The 21,812-nt window shown below is 43.4% G+C and overlaps 2 protein-coding genes across 7 annotated transcripts; both read left to right on the forward strand.

Annotated features, from left to right (window-relative positions):
- Positions 1 to 153: 153 nt before the first annotated feature.
- Positions 154 to 2,423, forward strand: LOC115102821 (uncharacterized). Its single transcript, XM_029623143.2, has 7 exons — positions 154 to 263; positions 524 to 695; positions 837 to 1,013; positions 1,324 to 1,420; positions 1,603 to 1,756; positions 1,914 to 1,939; positions 2,098 to 2,423. The coding sequence occupies exons 2-7, from the start codon at positions 549 to 551 to the stop codon at positions 2,118 to 2,120; spliced, it is 624 nt and encodes a 207-aa protein (XP_029479003.1). The 5' UTR covers positions 154 to 263; positions 524 to 548; the 3' UTR covers positions 2,121 to 2,423.
- An 8,882-nt stretch (positions 2,424 to 11,305) lies between these two features.
- LOC115102822 (PWWP domain-containing DNA repair factor 3A-like) lies at positions 11,306 to 21,645 on the forward strand. Of its 6 annotated transcripts, none has more exons than XM_065005612.1 (12): positions 11,306 to 11,414; positions 12,026 to 14,160; positions 14,579 to 15,011; positions 15,978 to 16,048; positions 16,134 to 16,219; positions 16,353 to 16,413; positions 17,931 to 18,006; positions 18,109 to 18,156; positions 18,338 to 18,582; positions 18,804 to 19,013; positions 19,442 to 19,530; positions 19,631 to 21,645. In XM_065005612.1, exons 2-12 carry the CDS (start codon positions 13,435 to 13,437, stop codon positions 19,707 to 19,709), a joined length of 2,124 nt encoding a protein of 707 aa, XP_064861684.1. In that variant the 5' UTR covers positions 11,306 to 11,414; positions 12,026 to 13,434; the 3' UTR covers positions 19,710 to 21,645. The 6 variants fall into 6 exon arrangements, 4 of the variants coding, with proteins under 4 accessions (XP_064861684.1, XP_064861686.1, XP_029479004.2 ...); XM_029623144.2 differs by having other exon boundaries at positions 11,322 to 11,414; positions 13,892 to 14,160; XM_065005613.1 differs by lacking the exon at positions 11,306 to 11,414 and adding an exon at positions 11,422 to 11,621.
- The last annotated feature ends 167 nt before the right edge of the window (positions 21,646 to 21,812 follow it).

Here is a 21,812-nt window from a genome sequence, read left to right on the forward strand (position 1 = left end):
TAGGAGTCTACGACCATTTGTCAGGGAAAGTGTAGTCTTATTTCTACAAGTAGTTGGCATGTGAACAACCTTCTACAAAAGGATTTGTTTAAAAAGTAGTGAGATGGAATGTGCAGTGATGAGCGTGGAGTGTACTGTACACTAGTCCTGGCATGATAAAATAAACACAGAGGGGCTGCTAGGATTCTTCCTCTATAAAAGCATTCTAACTAAGATGTGGCGAAAGACTGGGTATTGGTTTTAAAGGGGATATTTGGACAAAGGTAAGTGAGGTGTTTTTATTGAACGAGGACTCTACAGTTAAACGGAAAACCTTACAATATACAGTACTTCTTCAGCCTGTGTAACATGAGTCATTAGGCTCGGTTGATAAAGACAAGTGTTAACTTCTGTCTGGACTTATGAGACTTTTTTCCCATCACAGTGGACACAAAAGAGTCCTTCCGCCTGAAGCTTGTGCAACTGCTGTCTGTCTCTGTTGTCAGACATAACCGACAAGGGATATGATCTTTGTCATTCCCAGCGCAACCACAGCTCCCTTCAACACCATGGCTCGTTCCAAGTCATCCGGGACCTGCTGTAACCTGGTGATGGCACTGCTGACCCTGTGGTCCATGGTCTCCCTCATCGTTATCGTGGTGTGGGCCACCTCTCCTCACATGAAGGGCGTGTCCCAGTGCAACGTAGCCCAACAGGTGTGGACCACAGTGTGCCTGCTTGTTCAGCAGTATGGTGCCCTCCCTATCTGGGTACAACCCAGGGTACACTGTCTGTACAAGAGCTCGAGCCAGTGCTTGCTGTGAGCTTACCGGTACAATCTTAACTCTGTTACACAGTCCCTGACGGAGAAGATGGAGGGGGCGAAGGTTGTGTGGGAGAAGGAAAAGCAGGCCTTGCTGGAGTCTGTAAGGCTGAGCCAGGAGAACCAAACCACACTGCAGCAGGAGATGGAGGTTGTCGTTGAGAGACTGAGAGAGAATTACGTGTCCCTGAGCCTCAGCCTGCAGGAGAATGTGAGTGTAGCCTCCAATGTCATTTTAGACATTCACATGTTTGACATCCTTGTTCATGTTCAGAATACATAGATTATAGATTGTATGCTGTTGATGTTCAGAATACATAGACTATATATTGTATGCTGTTCATGTTCAGAATACATAGATTATAGATTGTATGCTGTTGATGTTCAGAATACATAGACTATATATTGTATGCTGTTCATGTTCAGAATACAACTCCTTGGCATCAAAACTTTTGGTCAAAACTATCTATTCTAAAACAACATATAGATTGTCAGTGACTGTAGATTTGCTTTGTACACAGGCGATGCTGCATGCGAATGAAACAGCACAAAGGAGGGCTATTTTCCTGCACAGAGACACACAGAGAAATATGTCCCTAGATCTGAGTCTACAGAGAGGTATGGTATTACTGGATCAAAGAATATATATATATATATACATGTATTTGTTTTTATAACCTTTATTTAAGCAAAGTCCCATTGAGACAGTGTCCTGGACATAAATCATATCACTCTCGTGATAGTGATTACAGAATAACCAACATATCTTACATTATAAATGTTATTTTATGACACTGTAGACCATTTTGAGTGGTTACGATTCAACTTCACCCAAGCTGTCCACCAGTCCCACTCCTGCTCTGCTTCATGTGATGCTTCAACTAGCCAGGCGGTGGCAGCAATGAGTCAAATGAAAGCCTGCGAGTCCAGCAAACACTATATGATGACACAAATGTGAGTATACAGCAGCTCATATGTAAAAATATATATAAATACAAAAAACTAAACTAAAAACTGTATTTGTGTTGTAGACACCAGCATTCCCGTTATTGTTCCGTTTCATTTCCACTAAAAAAATATCTTAAAAAGGACATTATGTTTTGTATTACAGGGAAAGAAGAGGTTGCAAGATCAATGGTAATTCACCAGAAGAATCACTTCTGTTTATTGCTCATACACACTATGATTGATAACCTCGTATATGCAGGCTTGTATCAAACCAACATGGCATAATAGTTTGCAATTGCTTTAGTTTATCTGTGTCCTAATGTCGTTTTTTTCCTACTTTCTCTCAGGATTGTCATCCAGTACTTTTTGACTGTGAGGAGAGAAATATGATGGCCACATTGTTAATCTGAAGGGTTTATTAATTCATGTGATTAACACATACTTACTTCACCGTGCTCAGTGTGTACTGTTATATATTATATATTTCTGTAGGGTTGGAAACATGTTGCACTGCTTTGCCATGTGTCTGTGTTGTGTTATTCCTCTGTGGATAAAACACTCCTGGCGGTAGATCAGCTTTAACATTACAGATAGATGGTGGGTTCTATCAATGTAATTGTCTGCATCATTTCTAATCCCCCTTGTATTTTTCACAATACAGTATTACACTCATGACATGACTGTGATGGAATAACATGTAACATTTTCCAGCTATGACCAGAACCCCATGTGGGGCGGCAGGTAGCCTAATGGTTAGAGCGTTGGGCCAAAGATCTAGCTCATCAGTCGAGGTTGCGACACCGGGAATTAAAGTGTAACGAATTCGGGTGGTATTTTCTACCAAGAACGAACATACTCGCCCATGCCGACCGTGTATCGAATCCCAACAAGGCTGCTGTATTTAGCCTTGCATCGTTTTTTAATGCTTTATTTTCCCTACCCGGACAATCTGAGAGTAGAAAAGTATCGGGCTTCATCCGAAAATCCTCGTTCCTCTCACCCGTAAATCTGTCATCATCATCCATAACTTTTTATTATGAAAACCTGTCTCTTTTCGTCAAATCGCTCACCCTCTTCAGGATTCACATTTATAGAAGGGTAACCTGAATGTGTTAAGCCTGAACACCACAGGAGTTAAATCTTGTTCATCTCAAATAAGAGAAACGGCTTAATTTATACATTTAATATCAAGTTCACATCGAAAGCGTAATGTTGGCGGAGTTGTTTTGATTGTAAATCAAGGAAGTAATTGAAGACACAGATTTGGAGAAAGACGTGAGAATGACAAATGTACTCGAATTGTTTGAAATCAGTGCACAAAGCACACAAGCAGGAACATTAAATAGTTTATACAATGGAGCATTCAAAGACTGACATTAATTGAACAAAACAAGATGTAATTAGAGAATTCAGCCAATGGCTGTTGTGCTCAGAGTGAATTAAGAGTATGGGGAGAATACTGTTGAGTAATAGGTCAATGACAAATGATGCTGTATTACAGTTACTTAAATAAACACCACAGAGGGACAAACAATTGAACACAAATAATTACAATTATATATAATTAACTGAAAACGAAGAGTGACTGATCGCTGGCTCCATCAGAATGCCCAGCCCATAAGGAGCAGAGGATGGGACTGGCACAGGTGTGAAGATCATGAACAGAGGTCCACCCGGGCACAGGTATGGAGTTCATGAAAAGAGGCCCAGCCGGGCACAGGTATGGAGTTCATGAACAGAGGCACAGGTATGGAGTTCATGAACAGAGGCCCAGCTGGGCACAGGTGTGAAGATCATGAACAGAGGCACAGGTGTGAAGATCATGAACAGAGGCACAGGTGTGAAAATCATGAACAGGGGCACAGGTGTGAAAATCATGAACAGAGGCACAGGTGTGAAGATCATGAACAGAGGCACAGGTGTGAAGATCATGAACAGAGGCACAGGTGTGAAAATCATGAACAGAGGCACAGGTGTGAAAATCATGAACAGAGGCACAGGTGTGAAGATCATGAACAGAGGCACAGGTGTGAAGATCATGAACAGAGGCACAGGTGTGAAAATCATGAACAGAGATCCAGCCGGGCACAGGTGTGAAGATCATGAACAGAGATCCAGCCGGGCACAGGTGTGAAGATCATGAACAGAGGCCCAGCCGGGCACAGGTGTGAAAATCATGAACAGAGATCCAGCCGGGCACAGGTGTGAAGATCATGAACAGAGGCACAGCCAGGCACAGGTGTGAAGATCATGAACAGAGGCACAGCCAGGCACAGGTGTGAAGTTCATGAACAGAGATCCAGCCAGGCACAGGTGTGAAGATCATGAACAGAGATCCAGCCGGGGACAGGTGTGAAGATCATGAACAGAGATCCAGCCGGGCACAGGTGTGAAGATCATGAACAGAGATCCAGCCGGGCACAGGTGTCAAGGCCACGGAGAGAGAACCAGCTGGTGGTGGAGTAGTCCGTACAGGAGCAGAGGACGGATGCGGGTAGAGGTATTGACTGGATGCTGGATGGTGGGACCACTACAAAGTCATCTGATTGGCAGCATGTTTTTTTGCATCACTCTTCATCAATGCCACCAAATACCCAGCATACCACAAGAGCATTTTCAACAACCTACTTGAAGGTCTTCTTCCTCAGAAGGTTGAACTGCCTTGCTTCTGGGTTGCCAACTCGGGGCAGTACAGCCGTCCTGGCCAAACTTATCCAGAGATATAGCCCTGGTGTACTCTTTTAGAACAGTCTCCTGAAATGGCAAGCATCCTCTCTGTCAAATCCAATTAAATCAAATCCAATTTTAATCATCATATATATAGAGAATACAGTGGGGTGTAAACAGTACAATGAAATGCTTACTTACAAGCTACCTCTCAACATACCCCCAAGATATGCTGTATGACAAGGGGTATGATATTTGTGCATCTGTAACTTTCTCACTAATCATTCTTCACAATTCATCAGGACTATCGGGAATCCTGGTAGCATCCACATTAATGTAGAAGTGTTTAGAAACATATTCTATTCTTATTTACAATAAGTGACTCCAAAATGACACAATACATGATTTATTAGTCATTTGTATTGGGCACAAAATAATCTCAAACACAACCAAAACAAAGAGCAAATGTTTGTAGTCACAAGCTTGATGTAATCATTGCGTGCTAGGAATAACAGACCAAATACTAAACTTTTGACTACTTTAATACACATAATTTATCCCAATACTTTTGGTTCCTCTTAAATGGGGGGACTATGTACAAAAAGTGCTATAATAAAAAGTGCTGTAATATGGATGAAAATACCCTCAAATTAAAGCTGACAGTCTGCACTTTGTATCATTGCAAATCCAAAGTGCTGGAGTACAGAGCCGAAACAACAAAACATTTCACCATCCCAATACTTTAGATGGAGTATTTGGCTGTTTTGACTGCCAGAGCCAATGCACGCTTTAAAAAGAACATTCATGGTACATGGACTAAGGCGTAACGTTAGCCCGAACAGGAACGTAGGACAGGGGAATGACGAGCCCAAGTGTGGAGGACAGAGGCCCAGGTGGTGGAGTAGCCCGAACAGGAACGTAGGACAGGGGAAGGATGAGCCCAAGTGTGGAGGACAGAGGCCCAGGTGGTGGAGTAGCCCGAACAGGAACGTAGGACAGGGGAATGACGAGCCCAAGTGTGGAGGACAGAGGCCCAGGTGGTGGAGTAGCCCGAAACAGGAACGTAGGACAGGGGAATGACGAGCCCAAGTGTGGAGGACAGAGGCCCAGGTGGTGGAGTAGCCCGAACAGGAACGTAGGACAGGGGAAGGACGAGCCCAAGTGTGGAGGACAGAGGCCCAGGTGGTGGAGTAGCCCGAACAGGAACGTAGGACAGGGGAATGACGAGCCCAAGTGTGGAGGACAGAGGCCCAGGTGGTGGAGTAGCCCGAACAGGAACGTAGGACAGGGGAATGACGAGCCCAAGTGTGGAGGACAGAGGCCCAGGTGGTGGAGTAGCCCGTACAGGAACGTAGGACAGGGGAATGACGAGCCCAAGTGTGGAGGACAGAGGCCCAGGTGGTGGAGTAGCCCGAACAGGAACGTAGGATAGGGGAATGACGAGCCCCAGTGTGGAGGACAGAGGCCCAGGTGGTGGAGTAGCCCGAACAGGAACGTAGGATAGGGGAAGGACGAGCCCCAGTGTGGAGGACAGAGGCCCAGGTGGTGGAGTAGCCCGAACAGGAACGTAGGACAGGGGAATGACGAGCCCAAGTGTGGAGGACAGAGGCCCAGGTGGTGGAGTAGCCCGAACAGGAATGTAGGACAGGGGAATGACTGATGCAGCTGTGGACTGGATGCTGGTAGAGGGAGTGGGAGTAGGACGACAGGTGCCAACAAGAGGCAGGGCTGTCTCCAGCCCAGGAACTGTCAAGTCCTGATATTCCACAAGCTCCACAAAGGCCTCATCATCCTCCCCTTGGACATCAGGATCACCTGTCTCCAGTTCCTCAATGGCAGCCTTGTGATCCTGCAGCACCAAACCAGTCTGATCGAAGAGGTACTTCTAACCTATCAGCTCCCCCAAAGAAAACAAACTGCATAAATATGAGAATACACTGGACTGAGAATGGAATAATTCTATGATAACATTTCACAAAGAGAAATGTGTTGCTGTTTGTTTTAAATATAAAAGCTGCATTAGATCATTATGTACATTATATTGCCATTACCAGTGTATTTTGCGTGGAACAGTGTAAGGAACCATATGTTCCAACTGATGACCTTCCTACTGCACAGAATGTGGGCAATATACAGCTTAACCTGCCAGAGCTTCCTGGGCATCCAGAGCAGCAGAGGACAGGAAAAGTACCTCTCCATCTCTACTGAGCTGCAGATGGTGGTGGAGGGTGGTCCCACCACATTTTGTCAACACTGGCAAAGTCCATCTCTGGAATCCCATTCCCCGACCACCTGAACAACGCCTTACACATCCACTTATGATCCACATCAGGCAAAATGCTTTGCCATCCCTTGGGAAGGCATATATCTCTCCCTGAAATCATAACACAACAACATTTCCCACATGATAAATAATGTATTGATGATACATTCCCCAAAGAACAGGTGATCATATCACATGAGACATACCGTGTAACGTTAGGCCTGTATATAATTTAAAATGCAAGTCATCACTATAAATACTTCAAATACAGGCTGGAAGGGCTGAAAAGTAGAACTATTAACTTAATTAGATCAATTGATTAAACACCATCAAAAGACGATCTATTGTTTTACTTATCTATTATCGCTATCAACTAAGCGTCATCATTAATGAAAATAATAACTCCAGATTAGTATGAAAATAGTGAGGTTAACAGACTATTTTGATGGTCTAAGTCATCGGACGTTAAACTAGCTAAAGTTACGTTACTTCGTTAACCTGTGTCAGTGTTGAAACACCAGTTTACTAACGCGTTAGCGTTACCGTAGCTACACTGTAAATCTTGTTAACCGAACCGTGCTAACATGTTAGTTACTGTAGCCTAACACAGTGATCTTACCTGCTAGATATTCCGATCGATGATGATGATGATCAATGAAAACTCAAACAAAAAAATGTAGCTAACGTTACTTCAGAAAATAAACATAATTCGCGAATAAAATTACCTAAAATAAAATATATATTTTCCATGGTCCTCTTGGAGAGTTTAAAGGTCCCGCCATAGCTCTATCCTCATTGGTGAATTATTGGTAACTAGTTGGTTGCACTGGCCTCTCGGATTGGTTGGCGAGTGAAATTATTGGTTACAGATGATTGGTTGTCGGAACCAGAAATTTCCTCCACTCAAGAGTGTCAGGGGGGGCCAAGCAGGTTACCGGATCGAATCACCGAGCTGAAGGTAAACATCTGTCGTTCTGCCCCTGAGCAAGGCAGTTCCCCGTTAGGCCGTCATTGTAAATAAGAATGTGTTCTTATTGTTATGTTTTTTAAATTTATTATTGTCTCAGACACTAATGTTTAATCACTAGTTTGTTACAGTCACCTTAAATTCCTTTGAATTCCTTTCCTATTTTGGTTTTCTGCCCAAATATTTAATGTTGTCAACGTGTCTTGAAATAAAGGAAAATATAATTGCGTTATTCCTAAATTCAGTGTAATGTGCTACATATGCCATGAATCAAAGGGCGCAAAACCCGACGATATTAAGTTGTGTTTTGGCTCAAGAGTTGCATTAGCGTCATGACAGCAACATTAGTGTCCTGGTAGAAATATTAAAACTTCCGGTTTTCCGATTTGCCTTCACAATAAATGTCTGCGGTAAAACGCTGTGTATGACATGAAATCAATCATTTTGTGCAGCTTTACATAGTGCATAATGTTAAAACTAAAGACAATTACTACTCCATATAAGATACATAATATTATAAGGTGGAGCAGATTGACTGTTCCTAGGCTGTGGAGCTCATTGACTGTTCTTAGGCCGTCACTGAAAATAAGAATTTGTTCTTAATTGACTTGCCTAGTTAAATAAAGGTCAAATTAAAATATATAAATTGGTAAATGTTTGGCGCTTAAGTAAATGAATGTAAAGAACAATATATTCTACAAACCCTATTGATGTCGCACTAGACTAGAGTTTATAGATGGTGTTATTTCTTGAATGACTGTGGTCTAAATACCCAGCAGCCCTTTCTACTCCACCCACTTCTTTGGTCCCAATGCAATACACTGTAGGTCTATAAATTACACATGGGCTTATAGAGAAAAAACTATTCTAGTAGGGTCTGTAGAATCTATATATGGTGTTATTTCATGGGACTCTGAGTGTTGCTGGCCTTTTACTGTGGCCCAATAGCTTAATAATGGGGTGCCTGGACACTATACGGTAAAAATATAGCAATGTACAGGAACAATGATTATTTGTGATGATGTAAAAGTAGGGAAAGAAGTACTAAGTAGGGTCTATAGAATGTATACTGTATGGTGTCATTTCATGGGGCTCTGAATAATATGGAGTGTTTCTGGCCTTTTGCTCCATCCATTCCATTGGCGGCCACAATGCAAATCACTGCATATGGAATACATATTGGTGTATCCGATGTGAAATGACTGGCTAGTTAGCGGTGGTGCGCTGTGGAGCGATGGGTAACGATGCTCCGTGGGTGTCAGTTGTCTGTGTGTGCAGAGGGTCCCTGGTTTGAGCCCGGGTAGGGGCGAGGAGAGGGACTGAAGCTATACTGTTACATTGGCTTATAGAGCAAAAACTATTCTGGGTGCTGCAGTAAAACTGTAGTATTATTTAAGTGCCAGCTGATGGGTCATCAATTGTGGATGGGCTTCCCATTGTATTAAAACGGGTTAAGTAGGTTTATACCACCGGAACACACTTGGCCCAATGGGCAATCCGCAAGCAGTTGTCTGGACATCACAGAAAAGTGAACATTCACACAGTTGCAATGTATTTTCTACGAACCGATATAATATCAATATCGAATCGAAAATGCAACTGATATTGATTTTCCATATTTGTGCCCATCACTAATTTAATGTATGTATTTGAGAAGGGATTGCTACAAATTAATGCATCATAAAGTGTGTTAGACCATAAATGTTTTGCCGAAACATTTTATGAAATTAATTAAGTATGACCATGAATTTTAACTGACACATTTGATACAATTGGTGACTGAAGTGACTGTGTCCCTATAGCCTGGTTTATGTTGATTATGTTTCAATTGTAAATCAATTAGATTTGGGTTTGTTATTTGAGTGTTGATAGTTTAGTGTGTATAGGCATTGACTTCAGGACCATAGATGGCACCGGGTCATTTGAAGGTGGTTTATACAGACCTTACTGAGTACTCAGTAAGGGCCGACTCTTTTCTCTGTGTATATCAATGATGTTGCTCTTGCTGCGGGCGATTCCCTGATCCACCTCTACGCAGACGACACCATTCTATACACTTTTGGCCCGTCACTGGACACTGTGCTATCTAACCTCCAATCGAGCTTCAATGCCATACAACACTCCTTCCGTGGCCTCCAACTGCTCTTAAACGCTAGTAAAACCAAATGCATGCTTTTCAACCGATCACTGCCTGCACCCGCTTGCCCGACTAGCATCACCACACTGGATGGTTCCGACCTTGAATATGTGGACTCCTATAAGTACCTAGGTGTCTGGCTAGACTGCAAACTCTCCTTCCAGACCCATATCAAACATCTCCAATCGAAAATCAAATCAAGAGTCGGCTTTCTATTCCGCAACAAAGCCTCCTTCACTCACGCTGCCAAGCTTACCCTAGTAAAACTGACTATCCTACCGATCCTCGACTTCGGCGATGTCATCTACAAAATGGCTTCCAACACTCTTCTCAGCAAACTGGATGCAGTTTATCACAGTGCCATCCGTTTTGTCACTAAAGCACCTTATACTACCCACCACTGCGACTTGTATGCTCTAGTCGGCTGGCCCTCGCTACATATTCGTCGCCAGACCCACTGGCTCCAGGTCATCTACAAGGCCATGCTAGGCAAAGCTCCGCCTTATCTCAGCTCACTGGTCACGATGGCAACACCCATCCGTAGCACGCGCTCCAGCAGGTGTATCTCATTGAGCATCCCCAAAGCCAACACCTCATTCGGCCACCTTTCGTTCCAGTACTCTGCTGCCTGTGACTGGAACGAATTGCAAAAATCGCTGAAGTTGGAGACTTTTATCTCCCTCACCAACTTCAAACATCAGCAATCTGAGCAGCTAACCGATCGCTGCAGCTGTACACAATCTATTGGTAAATAGCCCACCCATTTTCACCTACCTCATCCCCACAGTTTTTATTTATTTACTTTTCTGCTCTTTTGCACACAAATATCTCTACCTGTACATGATCATCTGATCATTTATCACTCCAGTGTTAATCTGCAATATTGTAATTATTCGCCTACCTCCTCATGCCTTTTGCACACATTGTATATAGACCCCCCCCTTTTTTTTCTCTACTGTGTTATTGACTTGTTAATTGTTTACTCCATGTGTAACTCTGTGTTGTCTGATCACTCTGCTATGCTTTATCTTGGCCAGGTCGCAGTTGCAAATGAGAACCTGTTCTCAACTAGCCTACCTGGTTAAATAAAGGTGAAATAAAATAAATAAAAAAATAAAACTCTCAACCACACGTTTCCCTCTGCACATAGAATCATTTGTTTATATTTTAGCCCCCATTTTAAGCTATTTGACCACAGTAAAAGGCCAGCAACACTCTGTATTATTTAGAGCCACATGAAATGACACCATATATACATTCTACAGACACTACTGACTATCCCCTACAATACTTTTAGTACGGGCCCCAGGATACTTTTTGCTCTACAAGCCAACATGTATTCCATATACAGTGATTCGCATTGGGGGAATTTATTTGACCTTGGAAAATGTATTACAACCAAAATGTAATGCAAATGTCACTTAAATATGAACAATGTTCATGTTTAAACAATTATTTACACGTTATTGACATTTTTCTACTATTAGGTGGGCGAATTTTATTTTGAAAATGTTCGAAATTCCGTGACCCGGAACTACTTTTTTAAGAGTTGCTGACGAGACGCTGAGAGGAGTTGCAACCTTTCAAGGATCTAGAAGAAAGTATTCCATCTATCTTGCTGTGTCTATGTGTATGTATACATCTTTATACAAATCAGTATTTGGAACCTTCTATGCTACTATTATTTCTTGCTGGGTTGTTAGCGAAATAATAATTGCAATCCGATACAGTAGCTAGCTATCTGATTAGCCAGTACAGCGTATGCGATATAATTATCGTTAGCTTGCTACTGTTGCTTGACCAGCAAACACGGAGTGCATGCATATGCGGGTGTAAAGTAAGTACAAAAAGTTATCAAAGCTAGGCAACTGTCTGTAATCTCATTCGATAATTTTTGTTGTGAAATTTCGACGAGACTGATCAGTGGAGTGTTGACAACAGATGTGTTGCTAGTTAATTTACTTGACCTACCTGTTGGTTTTGTTGTCGATGGTAAACCCACAATCCCCACAACTAGCTAGTTACACGCAAAAGCGTTTAGGTATGTTGTTAAAGTTATAGCTAGCAAAGCAGAACTTTCAATTATTTACAAGCTGTGGTTAGCAGAACAGATTTTTGCTCAAATGTTTCTTAGATGCACACAACAAGCCCTAAGATTACACCCCTCTCTGAAATTCACATGGCTTTATTTGATCAACACAAAGAATAAACCTGTTCACATCCTGCATGGTTCCACCACAGCTCAAGATGATGAGCTTTGTCCTCCTGAGGAGCTGAAGCACTGGAGCTTGCCTGGCCCTGAACATGAATTCTCCAGAGGACAGTTCTTCCTCTTCCACACAGAAGACCTCTGTTTGGGCTGACCAGCAGACAGCCACTGCACAGCTGGGAGTTAGCCCTCCGTCTCCCACACAATGCTTTGGGGATGGGGAAGGAACCAGCTCTGCTATCCCAGCTGAAACACCCGTTTCAACCAACCCTTCTTGCCCATCTCAAACACTTGTTACACCCCAAAAAAAGAGGACGGCAGAGAAAGGAACCGTTGATGCATCACAGCCACAGGGTGAACGTCGCAAGAGGGGGAGGCCACGCAAACACAAGAAACCCCAGACTGACACAGAACACCATATCCACCAGGCCCAGTCCCCAACAGCTACACATCCATGTTTACAGCCAGAGGACCAAACAGAGGCTGTGACACTGACACCCAGCTCACCTGTGATGCCCGAGGACAGGTGTCAGTCACCTGAGGCCACCTTTGAACCATCATGCCCTGCCTTGGACTTACAGAGCGCCAATAAGGGACAGAGTAAGAATGGGCCCCATCTCTCCAGTGCTTCTGTTGGACAAGGAGACCTAACAGGCCCTAATGTTCTAGCCACTGGGAGATTTATAAGCAAATGTGCCAAAGAGCAAAGGACTCTGTGCCAGTCACCACATAATCTGAAAGATGGGAGAAAGGCAGCTAAAAAATCACAAATTCATAATGTCGATCAGCCACAGGAGACCGTGACAAATGGGGAAAATACATCTAAACCCTTACTGACTATTAAGGTAGGACAGGAGAATTGCCTGACACAAAAGACTGGGCAAAAAAGGAAATATACAAAAAAATCACAGAGCCATAAGGTAGGCCAGCCAAGGGACACTGACCAGTCACAGGAGAGTGAGACAGTGAGAAATGGGGAAAATACATCTATAAAATCACCAACCCATAAGATAGACTGGTCACAGGAGACGGTGAGAAAGAGGACATATACAAAAAAATCTCAGGCTCCTAAGGTTGACCAGTCACAGGAGGAGTCTGTAACAAAAAAGAAAAAGGGCTCTAAAATATCTCCAACCCATAAGGGAGAGCAGTCACAAGAGATGGTAACAAAGAGGACATATACCAAAAAAACACAGAGCCATAAGGGAGACAAGCCACAGGAGACTGTGAGAAATGGGGAAAAGACAACTATGAAATCACCAACCCACCAGGTACACCAGTCACAAGAGTTGGTAACAAAAATGAAAAATGTGTCTAAAATATCTTCAACCCATAAGGTAGACCACTCACAAGAAACTGTGAAAAGAGGAAGTATACAAAAAAATCACAGACCTGGGAGATTGACCAGTCACAATCCCCAGAGACTGGAAAAAATACATCTATGAAATCGCTGACGAATAAGGTGAATAAGGTGGCATCGTTAAAATCACAAAGCCATACCGTAGAACAGTCACTGGGGATTGACCAATCACAAGAGACCGTGAGAAAGAGGAACTACACAAAAAAATCTCAGAAGCATAAGGAGGACTCACATGAGACCGTGAGAAATGGGGAAAAGACATCCCAAAAATCGCAGAAGCATAAGGTAGAGTTACGAGACACGGAACAGTCACAGGAGGAGACTGTAAAAAATAGGAAATATACTAAGAAATCAAAGACCCACAAGGTAGACTCAGGAGTTCTCTCTTTACTCCCTGTGTTATCTGCAGACCTCTCCCTCAACCTTTCCTCTCCCACATTCAGCTCTACTGGGCTTCCAAAGAGAAAATATACAAAAAAATCACAGACCCTCAAGGTAGACTCCGATGTCCCATCCTCACTCATTGTACTGTCTGCAGACCTCTCCTCCAGCCTGCAGAGTAGCCTCTCTCCTACTCGCAGCCCTTCTGGCATCCCCTTCTCACCAAACACGCATAAGAGAGTCCGAGGCAGACCTCAGCGGGTCCAGCAGCAGCTCTTTCTTAGCTCCACGCCAGGCCCTCACCCCAGATCCTCCACAGGAACAGACAACTCCTTCTCTGCCTCCCTGTCTCACGTGGGACTGGGCCCACAGAACGCCTCACCTATCACCCCCTGGAAGCTGTTGGAACTAAGCCCTCTGGAGAAGGTACTGTATTATCATCATCACTGATTAGAAACATTTATTTATTTAACCTTTAAGGTTAAAACCTGTTTTCACTTTGTCATTATGGGGTATTGAGTGTAGATTGAGGAAAATGTTTTATTTAATCAATTTTAGAATAACAAAATGTGGGAAAAGGAAAGGGGTCTGAATACTTTCCGAATGCACTGTATCTCCTCTTATCAAAAACAAGTTATCATGAACCTCAGGTCACCTCCTTCCTTTTCCTTTAACACTATATTACGTTGTCAGGTGAATGGTCAAACACTGAATAGTGCTCAGGATTGTAATCACCGTTAAATAACCTTCTCTTGCATATTGCATTTCAATCTGTTTAAATGAAATCCCAGTATTCATATGTTTAATACAAAACTGTTAAAAAAATATATGTAATCTCTCCCAGACACACTTAGCTTTACCCGGTAGTAAAGCTCGGGGTAGACCCAGAGTTAGGCCAAAGAACTCGGCTACAGTGAAGGGAGTGAAGACTCAGGGTGGTAAGAAGAAGGTGAAGGCTGCAGCAGAGGGAGGGTCCCAGACCTTCAGCTCTGAGGAAGGCCCCCCAGCCAAACTCAGACGTAGAAGCAGGAAGGGCCAGACAGCAGAGGGAGCTGGCCTGCAGAGCGGTTACACTACCAGCACTGAGCCACACTCCAGACCAAGGTTTGAGCTGCAGGAGTCAGACTCACCAGACACAGACACAGGAGATGCCTCCCTGTCCTCAGACCTCTCCATTGAGTTAAGCGTACAGGAAGACTGTGTAACATCACTGACTCTTGAAGAGGAGGAAGAGCAAGACGATGAGGAAGATCTGCCCAGTTTCTTAAATAACACAAGTGAGTAACAAGCTGACTAGACTGGCTACGTTGCGTGGGCAAGCGTTGCTAAGTAAATGTACACATGCATGTTATTAGGGCCGGGAAATACCAGTATTGCGATACTCATTAGTATCGTGGCAAGGAAACAAAACACAAAGCATATTTCATTTCTGTAGGAAAACAGCCCTAATGTTGGAAAAAATATAATGTTTGTCATCCAGAGTCACATTTATTTGTTTTCCAAACTATAGCACACAATATTTTACATAAAGCAGGTTTTTAAAGGGCCAAAGAGTTTGACTGCTTCGTGGTTTCATTTTTGCCATGGAAAAAATATTGTGATACTGGTATCGTCCCGGCCCTACATGTTATTCAATCATTTAACCCAAACTGCTGGCGCGTGTCAACATTGAGATGCCTGAAGCACTGCAAGCCCCCATCTACTCATTGGTTTTCACAAGCATGCTAACCAACGTGGGTGATTGAAAGATGAGTCAAACTAGTTTTCCTGTTTTATCTCTCGATTAATTGTCGGAGTAGAGAACACACATTTCTGTATGACTCAAAATTGGTCAAAATTCTACACAGATCCAGCAACAAAAAAAATAGGACCATATGCATTTCAGGTAAAATGACAACCTGATGTTTATCTCCCAGGACAAATGAGCTAGCAGCAACAAGCTAGCTAAATGTCCATCATTTCATGTGTGTTTCATATGTGTTTCGACCTGTCCCCAATTTAATATAGTGGGTTCACGGTTGGTTTTGGTATTTTAACCTGCGTGTCATGAACGTGTCTGGTGGGGATAGACAAAATCAACAAGCGCATGTGGATGCACGTGGGGGGTGGTTTGGTGTGTTAGAGAGAGTTGGTTAGTTGGTTAACTCCCTTGATGATATGATGCCTTCCTGCATGTGTACTATAGCTTATGTTGAGTTGTTAATTAAAACTAAGATAACCCATAGTTATTTGTCTCTTTTCAGAGCCACTGTCCATAACGGAAGGAATATGTGTTTGGTGCAAATTTAGAAGCTATCCTTTCTGGCCGGCAATGGTGAGTATTGATTGCTGTGCTTCAACTAAACTCATTTTGAATAGTCATCAGTAGTAACTGAACTAGAAACTGTTTGACTCCATAGGTGAAGAGTGTGAACCGTAAGCTGAAGAAGGCCAGCATTGTGTTTATTGACGACCTGCTGTTTGACAAAAAGAGGATACGAAAAGGGTAGGAACCAAAACTATGTGCAGCCCTTCCCACAGTCATTCCCTATGAGCTGTAACTGGTGTCCATTCCCTGATTGCCCGATTAGCCTCCGCGCTCCAATATTAACTATTGTCTTTTTGTGTTTCTTTCAAAGCTTTACTGTGTCCCTAAAAACATTGAAGCCTTTTGACTGTGAAGAGGCTGATCAGCTAGTGGTAAGGGTAACTGAAGAAAACAGTTTCTTAAGAATACTGACTCCACAGAACTAATATATAATATAGATACAGTTTTATTTATATATATATATATATTTGTACAGATCCTTGAGTCATGGGGCTGTGCATTATCATATATATATATATATATATATATATGCTGAACAAAAATATGGTCCCATTTGCACAAAAATCTTATTCCTCTCAATTTTTGGGGGCAAATTTGTTTACATCCCTGTTAGTGAACATTTATCCTTTGCCAAGATAATCCATCCACCTGACAGGTGTGGCATATCAAGAACCTGATTAAACAGCATCATTACACAGGTGCACCTTGTTTTTGGGACAACAAAAGGCCATTCTAAAATGTGCAGTTTTGTCACACAACACAATGCTGTAGATGTCTCAAGTTTTGAGGAAGCGTGCAATTGGCATGCTGACTGCAGGAATGTCCACCAGAGCTGTTGACAGTGAATTTAATGTTCAATTCTCTACCATAAGCCGCTTCCGATATGGTTATAGAGAATGTGGTAGTACGTCCAACCGGCCTCACAACCGCAGACCACATGTAACCACGCCAGCCCAGAACATCCATATCTGGCTTCTTCACCTGCAGGATCATCTGAGACCAGCCACCCAGACAGCTGATGACACTTCGATGGCCACTGGCAGGCTGGAGAAATGTGCTCTTCATGGATGAATCACGGTTTCAACTATACCGGGCAGATGGCAGACAGCGTCTATGGCGTCGTGTGGGTGAGCGGTTTGCTGATGTCTATGTTGTGTACATAGTGTTCCTTGTTGGCGGTGGGGTTATGGTATGGGCAGGCATAAGCTACGGACAACAAACACAATTGCATTTTATCGATGACAATTTGAATGCACAGAGATACCGTGACGAGATCCCGAGGCCCATTGTCGTGCATTTAATATGCCGCCATCAATATGCCGCCATCACCTTATGTTTCAGCTCGATAATGCACAGCCCAATGCCGCAAGGATCTGAACACAATTCCTGGAAGCTGAATATGGCCCAGTTCCTCCATGGCCTGCATATTCCCCAGACATATCACCCATTGAGCATTTTTGGGATACTCTGGATCGACATGTACGACAGCGTGTTCCAGTTCCCGCCAATATCCAGCAACTTCACACAGCCATTGAAGAGGAGTGGGACAACATTCCACAGGCCACAATCAACAGCCTGATCAACTCTATGCGAAGGAGATGTCGTGCTGCATGAGGCAAATGGTCACACCAGATACGGACTGGTTTTCTGATCCACGCTCAATTATTATTTATTTTTTAAAGGTATCTGTGACCAACATATTGCTTAACTGTATTCCCAGTCATGTGAAATCCATAGATTAAGGCCTAATGCATTTATTTAAATTGACTGATTTCCTTATATGTAACAGTAAAATATTTGAAATAGTTTCGTTTTATGTTTTTTGTTCAGTGTATATTTTGTCAACATTTCTGGTGACCGTTGTGTTGATGTTTCCTGTTGTCTGTAGTGTAAAGCCAGAGAGAAGTATGATGCTGCCATCAAATGGTGTCTGGCGTTGATAGCCGACTATAGAATCCGTATCGGTAAACTATTCTGCACTTCTCTTAGAATGAGCACCTTGATCCAGATTATACTCAGTGTTATATTCCTCATTACTGTTGTTAATGTTTGTATTGTCTTTGCAGGATGCGGCTTCACCGGTTCCTTCATTGAATACTTTTCTGATGACATAAGTAAGTTCATGTCCGTTCACTGATGTTTTCCGATGTTGATACAGTGACATTCCCACAGGTCATCTCAAATGCTGTCTGTCCTGTTTAAACAGGTCTTTAGTACCACATAATGTGTTCTCTGTGACTGACTGAGATAAAGGTTAGATGGATCAATACATTACCTGTATGATCCCTCCCCCAGGCTGCCCAGTGAGAAGGTGCTACCCCCAGGGCACCTCAGACCTCACCTTCCCCAGTAAGCTAATTCTGGAGGAGCAGTACGTAACCTCTGACCCGGAAGGGGACGATCAGGAGGGCAGCAAACGGCAGGAGGAGGAGAGGAGGAGGAAGCTGCTGCCTGACCGTTCCAAGGCTGCACGTAACCGTGCCAACGAGAAACTGGTGGACTTCGTCGTCAGGCAGCGCCGGGTGGAGACACGCCTTCTAGTGAGTAACCATGCCGATGCCTCTCTTTCTCTCCCAGGCACTCAGTATAGCAGTTGTTTTCTCCCTCCATCTGTCCGTCCCTCTCCTTTGCCTGTCAGTATCTTCTCTCCATCCCCCTCTCTCTGTCCATTCTCTATCCTTCCATCTTTCTCTGTATGTAATATGGTCTCCAAACTTGAGTAGCTCTATATGTAGAAGATAAACCCTCTCTCTAACCCCAGGGTGTAATCAGTGGTCAGCAGCAGTCTAAGTGGCTGCGTTGGTTCCTGGCAGCCAGTCGCTCAGTTGTGGACACGTACCTGGAGGACGAGGAGCAGCTGGACCAGGTGTACCAGTACCTGAGAGGGGTGTACGAGACCGCCCCCCTCACCGCACACTGTCTGGCCGATGTAGACCTCATCCGCTTGATACTGGACGTGCTGCTACCAGAGGTCAGAATGCTGTAGAATACAACTTTATTGTCTGCTGTCTGGTTTTAATATCATTCTTTATTGTTGGAAGTGATGTTAGAAGTCCTACTCCAGTCTCCTTTTCACCTCATTTAACACCTGATTTACTTAACAAAAGGCACTTCTCAATAGGTGGTCCAGGTATGACATGGCACAAGTGGGGGGGGTGGGCCTTTCCTATTTTGTTCTCTTATTGTTCCTCAAGCAAGGAGGGAGGCTGATGACGTCAGACCAACTCTTTGAATGCCCTAATCCTTGAAGTGTGCAGTTGTCAAAAAAAACAAACTATTTTGTTTTACCCTTAAGTGTGTTTATACTTATTACTATTGTTTTTCAACAGGAAAAGTTCATAAATAGCTAGTGTGTCTTAAATGAGTTATTATTCTGAAGGGTGATGTCTTTTTGTGTAGGCTATTATCTATGCCATAGCTGGAGTGGACGAGTTGTCACTGGTGAAGGCAGAAGACAAATACCTGAAAGGGCCCTGTCTGAGTAAAAGGTAAGTAGTCAGTGTGTTGGCTCACTGAATTAAAGGCTAACACCGTTACATTTATTTCTGGGTCTAAATCTGCTTTCTTCTCTTTCCTTCCTCTCCTCAGGGAAAGAGAGGAGTTTGATGCGATGATCGAGCAGCAGATGAAGACGAAAGCATCGATCCGTCAGCATCCTGCACACTGAACATAACACAGTCTACTTGGCTTCCAACCCTAAGACTAAACGGGCCATAGGGTTCTGGTCAAAAGTAGTTTGAATAGTGCCATTTGGGATGTAGCCACAGAATGCCAGTGTCCTAATCAAATGATGCTTCTAAGCATTATAGGACATGAAATAAGTAAGTAGCCTTGTCCAAGCAAGAACAGCCAGTAAGGCCTTTTTCTGTACCGTGAAGCAGCTTGATATACAAGTACACCCTCTGGCCAGGACACTGGTCTATCGCAGACAATAAGAACCATATATAACGGTCTCTAAATGTGGCTCTGAGGACAATCAACTGCTGTTGTACATCCTATCAGTGGTGTGACTTAACAAAGCTACGTTGAATTATCAAGTCATTGTCAAATCAACTGAAATCTGTGATCGACTGGTCAAGATTTACAGCTTCAACACGGAACTCCTGGGAGGGTGGGACCTCGTATCATTCAGAAAGACTTACGCCGCTGGTTGAAACTGGGACTTCATTTTAGACACACTGCAACCGTATTTGATCCAACATGGTCGCTCGTTTAGACAGTTCAACTAAATTCAGGACATTAAAGACACTACTCTATTTTTCTATGGAAAAGTCTGCTCTTTTTTAAAATTAAGTCATATTTGAACGTTCCTGTCTTATTCTATGGCCATGTAAGGTTAGCTTGTTAGTAAGTACCCATTTCCTGGTGACCGTGTTTAGAACATCAAGCTATACAACATTCTGAATGTGAATCATGTCAACTCATCTATAGTGAAACCCAAATGACACCCTATTCCCTTTATAGTGCACTATGTAGGGAACCATTTGGGACATATATTCCCTTTATAGTGCACTATGTAGGGAACCATTTGGGACATACCCAGTGACTTGCAATGACAGTACAGGAACAAGACTATTCCCCAATGACAGGTCAATAATGAATGCATGCAAGTCTGATAAAGGATTTTATATGTATTATATTTAATACTGAACAAATATCAATGCAATATGCAACAATTTCAACAGTTCATATAAAGAAATCAGTCAATTGAAATTAAGTCAAGTAGGCCCTAATCTATGGATTTCACATGACTGGGAATACACACATGTATCTGTTGGTCACAGATATCTTCAAAAAAAGGTACCGAGTGTGGATCAGAAAACCCGTCAGTATCTGGTGTGACCATTTGCCTCATGCAGCGTGACACATCTTCACATAGTTGTTCAGGCTGTTGATTTTGGCCTGTGGAATGTTGTCCCACTCCTCTTCAATGGCTGTGTGAAGTTGCTGGATATTGGCGGGAACTGGAACACGCTGTGTACGCGTCGATCCAGAGTATCCCAAACATGCTCAATGGGTGACATGTCTGGTGAGTATGCAGGCCATGGAAGAACTGGGACATTTTCAGCTTCCAGGAATTGTGTACAGATCCTTGCAACATGCAGCTGTGCATTTTCATGCTGAAACATGAGGCGGTGGACATCAGGATCTTATGTTATCTCTGCATTCAAATTGCCATCGATAAAATATAATTGTGTTCATTGTCCATAATCCCACCGCCACCATGGGGCACTCTGTTCACAACGTTGACATCAGCAAACCGCTCACCCACACAACGCCATACACGTGGTATCCCGGAGGTCTACCCCAGGGGTTGGTGATAGAGGGGAGGTACGTGCCGTGACGCTGGGAGTCCCCAGGGTGGGCACCACGACACTGATGCCACCAATTAGGGGAGAGTGCCAACCAGTCGTGCAGGCCATGTAAATGGGGCACCGTGGGAGAGAAAATGAGAGGCAGGGAGTGGACCAACAGATGGGAACGAAGCTCCCGGAGCACGGAACCGAATACGAAGAGGCGGCCCAGATGAAGGACCGAGCCAACTACTAAGTTATTTAGTTACATTTATTTTATGTTGACCAGTAAAGGCGTGTTTTCTAGAACCTCCCTGTCTCTGTGTCCGTTTGTGTGCTCAAACCCAACACCCCGTGGTCTGCACTTATACGTACTGACAAATTCTCTAAAACATTGGATGCGGGTTTTGGTAGAGAAATTAACATTAAATTCAAAACTTGAGACATTGTGTTGTGTGACGAGACTGCACATTTTA

The sequence above is a fragment of the Oncorhynchus nerka genome, linkage group LG20 (assembly GCF_034236695.1).
Source record: "Oncorhynchus nerka isolate Pitt River linkage group LG20, Oner_Uvic_2.0, whole genome shotgun sequence".
NCBI classification, from domain to species: Eukaryota; Metazoa; Chordata; class Actinopteri; order Salmoniformes; family Salmonidae; genus Oncorhynchus; species Oncorhynchus nerka.